At 33.2% G+C, this 10,329-nt stretch overlaps 1 protein-coding gene across 1 annotated transcript; it reads left to right on the forward strand.

The window, feature by feature from the left end:
- The first annotated feature begins 7,217 nt into the window (after positions 1 to 7,217).
- LOC126880778 (uncharacterized) lies at positions 7,218 to 8,179 on the forward strand. The gene is made up of 2 exons (XM_050644833.1): positions 7,218 to 7,344; positions 7,399 to 8,179. The coding sequence occupies exon 2, from the start codon at positions 7,661 to 7,663 to the stop codon at positions 8,177 to 8,179; it is 519 nt and encodes a 172-aa protein (XP_050500790.1). The 5' UTR covers positions 7,218 to 7,344; positions 7,399 to 7,660.
- Positions 8,180 to 10,329: the final 2,150 nt, after the last annotated feature.

A 10,329-nucleotide genomic window follows, 5' to 3' on the forward strand; every position in this document is an offset into this window, starting at 1 on the left:
AAGACAAAACTACATAAGAATCCATCGATACATCTGCTCTAAGTATTGCAGGAGCGGCAACGCAATAACACACACAATTTTGCAAATTTATAAACGAAAATTTTCGTTGAAAATTATAAATAGGCTATCATTTTAGTATCTGCAAGATCATCATTACTTCTTAATACAACAAATTTGACACATGGTGAACATCAGAATGTTGTAGATCAGGGCTTCTTAAACTATTTTCTTTCGCGACCCCTCTTTAAAATTACGAGTTTCCTGTTGATCCCAAAAAATTTTTAATTAACAATTCACTTTGCCGTCGGCCGTTTCGCCGTCGAGCCAGTTCGCCGTCGGCCGTTTCTCCGTCTAGCCAGTTCGCCGTCGCCATCCCGGCATTTGTTAAGTTTACAAGAACGTGATAACATACTTACTTTTTTATACTAAATGTCGCAAGAACGTGATAACATACTAACTTTTTTTATACTAAATATCAGTGTAAATAAAATGCTGAAGTTGCTAGACTATTATCAGATTTCCGGAAATAAACAATATTGAGAAAAGTGATTTCAATTTCAATTGTTTTTACTCTATCAAAAATAAAAAACTTCATTATGCAAAAGTGATAGTATTTAATCGTTCGAAAACCATTCAAAACTTATATATATATACAATTAATGATCATCCCGAAATTATAAGCTACGAATGCTAACAACGAAATGGCGACGGCAAAATGGCTCGACGGCGAAACGGCGACGGCGAAATGGCTCGATGGCGAAACGGCTACGGCGAAATGGCGACGGCGAAACGGCGACGGCGAAATGTCCTAGACCCCACCGGGTGGGTGTATTGCTTCGTTTGTAAATTCTTATGAAGTGATGAGAAAAGAATTTTGTGATAGGAAACATGTAGATGCAGATAGTAGGCTTATGGATCACGAAATGTCTAAAGCACACCAAAGAATTGGGCATATTGATACTGAAGTAGCAATACAGACCGAAGAAATAAAGAATTATTGGAAAATGGTAACTCAAAGACTAATTTTAGAGTTATAAAGTTTATTTGTGAACGAGATTTAGCATTTCGCAGCGAAAAGGAGTTGTCGAGTTCATCACAAAATGAAAATTATTTGAAAATACTCCAGTTATTAGCTGAATATGATCAATTTTTGAAGCACCATATTTTAATAAATATTCAAATCCTGGAAGCGGACATGTCAACTATCTTTCATCAACCATATGTGAGGAAATTGTACATCTGATGGGTCAAAACGTATTAAATAAAGTAGTTTCAAGGATTAAGAAGTCAAAATATTATTCAATTCATACAAATCAATTAACTGTGACATTTCGTTACATAGAAGGTTTCACTCCTGTTGAAAGGTTTACCATATTTTTGCCAAATCGCCGTCATAAAGCAGAAGATATATTTAATTATCTAATGACATTTTTGCAAGAACATAATATCGATCTGAAAAACTGCAGGAGACCGTTCTACGTTAATGCGTCAGATATCAATGGAAAATACAATGGTGTTCAGGCTGAAATTATAGAACAAAAAGGTACATATCCATACGTGGGTGCTCCGTGCTCGGTACAGCTGCTTAAATGGATACGGCATGGGCTCCCCTACATATAAACAGCAAACCGGTTAAATCACTGGTTGGCGATCACTCTTTCGTATCTACTATGTGGAGCTGCTGCATCGAGCACGGAGCACCCACGTATGGATACGTACCTTAACATCTTGGAGTTGTGGATTCCTTGTGTCGCCCACTCTCTAAATTTAGTTTCAAAAGCTGCAACTGAGTGTTATCATGCATTAGCATAGCACCGCATTCTTTAATTTCTTAGAAGAACTAGCTTATATATATATATTTTCACTTCCTCTACATATAGATACAACTTAACAGAATGTTTTAAAGCTGCGTCTTAAAGCGACAGCAATACAGACCGTGCCAAAAATATTATTGTTCCTAAAAGAGCAAATACTACTAGATGGTCATCGAGGTAATGCCGCAAAATAACTAGTTAAAGGTTATATTCAGATTAAAGGAGCAATATCCAAAATTTCGGAAGACTATGAGCAACAATCTAAAACTCATTGCAAATGGTTTGTTGTACCTATAATCGAATGTGTTTACTGGAAACAGATAGGATATCGGGGAGGACAAACAACACAAGTCGTATTCAAGATACAAATATTGACCTTAATTTAGGAGTGGCAGCACTTAGATCACTTATACAAATTTTACAGTCAAGACGTGACAATTTCGAAAGATATGAGAACATCGGGGAAGTTTAGAACTCAAAATTTTATCGGTATTATAGATTACGTCTAAGTCAGAGGCTTTCCGAATAGGATTCCATCCATTCTAATTTTGGATTTTTACATCATTTTGGAAAATTGGAAAATTTCACTCTGAATGAAATTGAAGCTCACTCACTAAAGCTTACCAACATTTATAGCAATGATTTAGATGAAAACTTATGTGTCTATCTGGTACAGTTTGTAAGATTCTTTAATTCATTTAAGAGGAAATCAGCTCATCAAATATAAGCAAAGAATTTCAAATGTACCAACTGCTAAAAAAAAAAGAATATGAATGATGTTTTTCCAAATGTTGAGGTGACATTTTGTTAATATTTAGGTCTGATGCTAACTAACTGCAGTGGTTAGAGATCATTCTTAAAATTTAAGTTAATTAAAAATCGACTTCGGTTTATGATGGGCCAAGAGTGTTAGACTCATCTCTCTACAATGAGTATTGGCCACGATGTCTAAATGCAACTTATGTCCCACATAATCAAGAAATTTTTAATTAAAATATCTCGAAAAGTTCCCGGACTTTACCATACATCTTACTATTATTTTTAGTATTTTACTGTAACAAGTTACAGCTCTTGTACTTTTTATTATTTAAAATTATATTTATAAAAGTTGATCAATATTTTTGAAGTTATACTTCTTTACCGGCGATAGAGGGTGAATTTTTATATGATAAAACTTAGCGACCGGGCGCATGCGCATTATAACTTTGTTCTGATTGGATGTTCAAATGACATGTCAAAAATTATTCAATATAGCGGCTGTGGCACAGCTGTAGTTAGATTATTTAGCGTTGTTGCGTTTTAAAATTTGTGTGAAAAGAAACAACAAACAAAAGTTAGTTAATAGTTATACTGCCTTTTTAAATAGTTTTCATATACCTATATTTTTGGACTTTTGGACTATTTTGGACAAGGAAAACTCATTCTAATTTGGTAAGTAGTTTTTATTATAATCATATTGTAATTATACATTTGGATTAGGTTGAAATACATACATTTATTTTCTCAAGAATGCGGATTTTAGAGAGAAATCCCAAATTAGGTTCGATTTTTATTTTTAAATTATGATTTTTTGGCGTAGATTTATTTATCTAGTAGGTATGTAATGCTTTGATTTACATACGTAATTTGATTACCAACAAAAGTTCTACCAATCTTCATCTAATATATTGTTTTCTTACTGTTTTGTTATATTTTTATATTTTCTTCCACAAAATTTTAACTACATAATTTAATTTTCAAAACAACTGTCAAAGAGTAAAACGTTCAGTTACCGTATTTTTCCACATAATAAATAATGTGGGATTGGACGAGTGAGTCTACGCTTCGATTACGAGTCAAAGCGCCACGAAATTCACGGGTTCAATTCCCGATGCAAGTTTTATTTTTTTATTTTTTTATGCATGTTATGATTGTAAGTATATTTGTTATATAATTTTTTTTTCAGAACGTGCGTATTTAAAATTTTTGCCAACAATTATTATCGTTCAGAAATCATTTTTTCTTTGTGGCATTTTTCAATGTGTTTGTGTGCGTTTTATTCTTTTATTTTTTTAAATTTTTGGTATTGTCTTAAAAATCACATAATATGTAGTAGAAGTATAACTTCTTACGTGCGTACATAGTACACACACATTCTTGTTTTAATGGTAGGAGGTAGGGCCCCCACACCAATTCTGCCCAGGGGCCCCCACAGGCTTAAATCCGGCTCTGGGTTTAACACAACGACCATAAATATTTTAAGAGCATCATTGGGCAAAGTACAGATGGGTGCTACAAGAAGAAGAAGATAGACAATGTCCACCTACAAAGAAAAAAAAAAGACGCATACGTTTGATTTATCTGTAAAAATCCAGCTGATTTAGAGTGCATACACAAAATCTGCAATTGTGTAGCCAAAATTTGTAATTAAATTTTTGCAATAATAATTCTTGTTGAATAAGGAATATTTTACATGCCACTTGATAGTTTCTCTATCAATATATTGTTAATATTTTTCGTAATTTGGTGTAAATTATATATTCTGTCATTGAAGCAACTAAGTTAAGAGATTGATAAGTATAAATTAGAAATTTTTGGACTAAGCGAAATACGATAGAATGGAAGTGGATCAAACCCATTTATTATGATTGGCATTTATTGGATTTATTTATTTATTTATGAATTTATTTATTGGATTTATTATGATCACAGACGTTCGGATACAATTAGCGTCTCTTGGCAAAGACAATGACGTCGACTTTGCAAAGTAACAAGACACTTACTCAACACACAAACTACACACGACACTAGATACCTCATGTTGTGACTGGCTGAATGACATAAAGTCCATGTCATTTAAAAAAATGATTGGCTCTATATACTCTACCTACAGCCCATGTTGGGTCTTGACCTATTCTAAAATCAGCTTTCATTCATTCCTATCTTTCGCCTTGGTTTTACAATTTCGTACTTTTAAGGTCTGTGCATAATAGATCAAATCGGTCGACAACGGAACGGACCACTACAGCCCGGAATTAAATGCCGAAACGCGCATTAATCGGCAACACATCGGCAAAATCTCGCCAGCTCAGTCAGTATAAATATCTACATATTTCCGAGAAGATGGATCCAAAAACTATTATTGTTAGTTTGTTATTTTGCTTAAACTTAACAATCTTAACCTTACAGATACCTTAAATTACAGATTGCATTCTTCTTCAGGTGCCATCTCCGCTACGGAGGTTGGCAATCATCATAGCTATTTTAATTTTTGAGGCAGTTGCTCTAAATAGTTGTTTTGAGCTGCACCCAAACCATTCTCTCAGGTTCTTCAGCCATGAAATTCGTTTTCTTCCAATGCTTATTCTGCCATCTATCTTTCCTTGCATTATGAGTCGCAGGATGCCATACTTCTCTCGATTCTCTCCCCGCATCACATGTTATTTGCTAAGGATGAATATTGATGATTATGATTAATTCTTAAGGTTGATTATGCAATCTGTAATTTATTTAAATTTTGCAATAGATTGTTTTTGTTATATTTCATTATTTTTTATTTATATTGACTATTTATGTAATTTGAGTATACCGGGTGGTGAATTGGAAAGCGGGCCATAGGAAACTCAATGTAAAATTCTAAGCTGTTAAATTCCTGCTTCCCTAATTATTTTACATCAAAAGTCATCAGAAACTATTTGTAGAGAATTGAAATCTTTATTGAAAACAACTGTTAATATTGTTCTATGAACAATAATTATTCAAAATTTTGTAAAAATATAATACAATTTTCAGAGTAATACGCCAAAGCTAGGCCACACACAATACAATAATGTGTATACGATTGCATTTGTTGACAATGAATTTATTATATTAACAATTAGAACTGTCAATTTTTTTAATTTTTTGTTTAAAACACAATAAAGTTGATAAGATACCCTTAGTTAAGGAGAAAGTATTAATAATAAAGATATTTTCTTCAGTCAATAATGTGCTCAATGTCAGTTAAATAGTAACGTGTGGCCCAACATACCCACACATACCTACTGCGGTAAATACATTATATTTTTCAAAATTTTGGAATGTGTTTAAATCGTAGAACAATTGTAACTTCTGTTTTTAATACAGATTTCAATCCTCTACAAATAACTTCTCATGACTTTTGATGTAACATAATTAGGGAAGCAGGAATTCAACAGTTTAGAATTTTACATTGAGTTTCCTATGGCCCGTTTTCCGATTCACCACCCGGTATAGTATTTGCTATTGTTTTTTATGACTCATTTTAAGATTTGTCCATAAAATTGTACAATGTCCAATAACAATAAAGCATATTTCCATTCTATTTTATTTGTGTGAGCGGAGGAGGAACAACAAATAGATTTTCAAAAATAAATGAGTGCATGAAATTTGTAAAACTTTACAAAGTGAAAGGCAGATATCGACCACTGAATTTAATGTAAACTTGCCCAAGTATACTTTCGTTTCCTAGAGCATCTTCAGGGACATTTCGTCAATAAAATGAAGGTATCCTCGAATGTCATTTATTATGAAATTATAATGATGGCAACTTAAATTAACATATTATAACTACGAATACACTAAATAAAGGACAAACAGATAAATTTGAGTGCAGGGAATCGGTAAGATTCTACATTGTTACAAGATGGAAGTAGAATCGAAATAATGGATAGAAATTTGTAAAAACCAAATATGGAAAAGGAATTTGCTACTTTATTTCCCGATTTAATCAATCTTCAAAACAAATTTTATCAATACTTCAGAATGAGTTACGAAAAATATCAAGAACTCTTATCTACTATAAAAACTGATCTAACAAAACAAAATAGGGGAGACCGGGGTTAGTGTGCCATAGGGGCAAGTTCGCCCACATGCCGTATTTCCTATGTAAATCACGATAGTGCGCCAATGGCCTGACCACTCCTTTGTTACCTCGCCCGGCAACTGCGAGTTCCGTTTTAGTTATCTATAAGACTTCGTTGCGTGCATACCGCTGTTTAAGTGTTTTTCGAATTGGTGAGTAAATTTTACCTCTGTTACATTTTTAATGTTTGTGTAGGTATATAGATAATCTACAAGTTTTTATTTTTAAATATGCAAATACATGCTACTATTGTAATATATTGGTAGAATTGTAGTTTTAAAATATCGCTTATTTTGTTAACTGGCTACCATTTTTGTAAAATATTCTAGTCGGGGCTAGTTGGCCCATATTAGCTGGGGTTAGTTAGCCATATGGCGAACTAAACCCTGGTCTTTTATTGTGCTTACATACAAAACGAAATTTTTTACTTTTTAGAAAAAAAAAATGAGAACATACAAAAGGAAAAGTGAGAAGGGTAAAACCCCGTACGATATTATGAAGCGAGCAGTGAAGGTTGTCCTTGAAGAAAATTTTTCGGTCACAAAAGCTGCAAAAAATTTTGAGATACCAAGAAAAACCTTAGAAAAATATTGCAAAAAATTTATGGCAGTTCAGGAACAAAATGGAAATTTGATAAATATTCAAATAGGTTACGCTAAAAGCCGACAGGTATTCTTTAACTTAATTTTATTTTCTTTTTCTTCAGCCGATTAAAATTTGTAGGTGTTTTCTACTGAACAGGAAGAACTTCCAAGAAACCCCCCAAAATATAAAATCGAGATTTGTTTGTACTGGATGTCCCTTTAATAGAAATATTTTTGGGGAGCAAGATTTCTTACCTGCGTAGGTATACAACCGATGGGCCTCCAAATACAGTGATTGCACCAAATTAGATGAATAATAGCACATTAGAAATTCATGCATCCCCCAAATTAACTACTCAAAAAAAAAAATAAACAATCATCTTGAAGATAAGAAGAATTTGATGGGTGCTATAAATAATGACATCTCTTTGAAAGATCTGTTAGAAGCCGGACCGTCACATGTTCCTTCTCCCGTTTGTGAGAAATCTTTGGAAGAAATCAGACCGTTAGCAAAAGCAGGAGAGAGAACAAGTAAAACAGGAGGCAGAAAACGTAGAACCACAGCAATGTTAACGGATACACCAATAAAAGATGAGCTTGAGTTAGAGAAGCAGCAGAGAAAAAAGAAGAAGACAAAGCAAAGTAAAGCAGGTTTAAAGAATGTAAAAAGAGACATATGTTCTAAAAAAACGAAAGCTAAAGAGATAGATTCATCTTCAGAAGAGGACGAATGCTTCTATCTAATATGTCTCGAATTATTCTCTAATAGTGTTAGTAAGGAGAAATGGGTACAGTGCACTAAATATAAAGAATGGGCTCATGAAGCTTGCACAGCTGGAGATATCCTTTTTTTGTGTGCGATAGCTGTTTGTCCGATGCGGATTAGTGATTGTATATTTTTACAAATATATTTTAATTGATATTATCGTTTTGTATATTCATTTAAAAGTATGGGCATACTTACCCCAATGATGTGGCTCACTTGCCCCGCTTCAGGGGTTAGTTCGCCCACTGGACCAGCCGAACAAAAATACGTATAATCCCTTTAAAAATTTGTTTTGAGTATTTATTTCTACTGTAATATAGTGTTCACACCTTGTATTATATTTTATAATAGTTCAGAAAAAGTAATCTGGTTTCACGTAATTGTAAAAAATCAAAATCCAAAAAGTGGGCCTACTAACCCCGGTCTCCCCTACAACATTTAATTATTTCACTTTAACAATTATTCTATGCTTTCTTTGAAATCTAATACGATTAATTATTATAATGATTTCTACATCTACTAACATCTGCTTACATTAAAATAAAGACAACCTTTGGACCGCCCACGTTCATAATTTTCGGTTTGTTCCGTTCATTGTGGAAGCACTAACTATACACTGTGGGCCGAAATAAAGAAGTACATTTTTAGTTGAAAATAATTTTTTTGTTTTTTGGGCAATTTAATTTCTTTTTTAAGAAACAATAGCCTAACATGTCCTCAACATGACTGCAAATTTGGAAGTACAAATAACCTGCAGAGTCGGACTTATAAAAAAATTTATTGAACGGTGCATTTGAGCTCGTTGCAAATGAAAACTGTCTTAGCTAAAATTGAACTGATATGCTTTTTTGGTAGGTTAACTATCCAGAACACTTCAGTTAAAATGAAATTTTTCAAAATTACCGGATTCGTAAAATATCATTTTTTTTTATTTAAATAATGTTCAGAACACGCCTTCGGGATAAAATTTTAAAAAATCCCGAATTTGTAAAATATTATTTTTTACTTAAATTAGGAAATCTTATTCGAGTTCTTTTCTAATAAATATGTTCACCGAACGAAACCCTCTTAACACTAAATTACATCTTTTCCATTGTTTTTGCCTCGTATTAGCAGTAATTTTTGTTAAATGTCTTAAGAATTTCTCAAACTCTCAAATATGTCAATTTTACTTAGGAAGCCATGACTGCTTAGGTTGCCATGAAATTTGTTTGACATTTATAGTTAAATAAGTAAATTGGCCAGTTCATAATGCCACTTTTCAGCAGAGAGGACAGAATATTAATTAAATATTACCGTGAAAATTATAATTGGCATATTGGAACGATAGCAAAGTTCTTAAGACATATAAGGGAAACCCATGGGTCTATTGAACATAAGAATGGAACAGAAAGGAAGCGAAGCTCAAGAACTGAAGAAAATATTGCTAGACAAAAGGGTTGGTTTAAAAAATTTGCAACCTGGCCAATCTGTTGAAACAAGGAAAATCGCAAAAGAAACTAAGGTTTCCCGCACATCTGTCCAAAGAATCATTAAAGAAGATTTCCATCTTAAAGTATTTAAAAAGTCTACTGTCAAATACTTACTGTCAATGAAAGAGGCTCGAAGAATCACAATCTAAATATCGCAAATGTCGTTATAGATAGAAGTAAGACGAAATGTACTTCCCAACGCGTTCTCTTAGGCCACCCACAAGAAAGCGGAAGGATTAATATTTTAAGAAATTCTAGACGCCTAAGCTGATAATTTAGCTATTGCAGGCAGTAAAATCACAAAGAGACTTTAGAGCTCGGAGACAGCTTTCCTAAAAGTATTTATTTTGCACAGGATATGCCTCATAAAAAGAAGAATAGGAAAGATTGCTAAATGTTTGAGTGATAGAAATCTAGGAATTCCACAAAATTACAACGCAGTAACTTTCGTGGGAATCCTTAAACGGTTACAAAAAGGACACTCGTGGTGATTGGCCGAAAAAGAAACGTATGATCATAATAAGGCTGGTCTAAACATTATTTTCCAGCTATGTGATTGGTACGAAAATTTCGGAATGATGATTATTGGTCAAATTAGGTGATAGCTGTGAAAAAGGGAGGTGAATATAGAGAGCAGAGAGGAATCTTGTCCGAGATTAGGACAAGAAGAAATCAATTAAGTTCTAGCGGTCATGCAGTGAAGACCTGCATTTTTTCTTGTCTGTGCCTAAATAGGCAAAATGGAATCTTAAAGATTCTGTCGTGAAAATCGCAAGTGCGATATGTTGTCTTAAATACCATACCGGTATATTCTCTGTGTTGTGTCCGGTAC

The sequence above is a fragment of the Diabrotica virgifera genome, chromosome 2 (genome assembly GCF_917563875.1).
Source record: "Diabrotica virgifera virgifera chromosome 2, PGI_DIABVI_V3a".
NCBI lineage: Eukaryota > Metazoa > Arthropoda > Insecta > Coleoptera > Chrysomelidae > Diabrotica > Diabrotica virgifera.

Bases quoted from the DNA above. Each gene is read 5' to 3' on its own strand.
- LOC126880778 (XM_050644833.1), top strand. From the start codon at position 7,661: ATGGGTGCTATAAATAATGACATCTCTTTGAAAGATCTGTTAGAAGCC.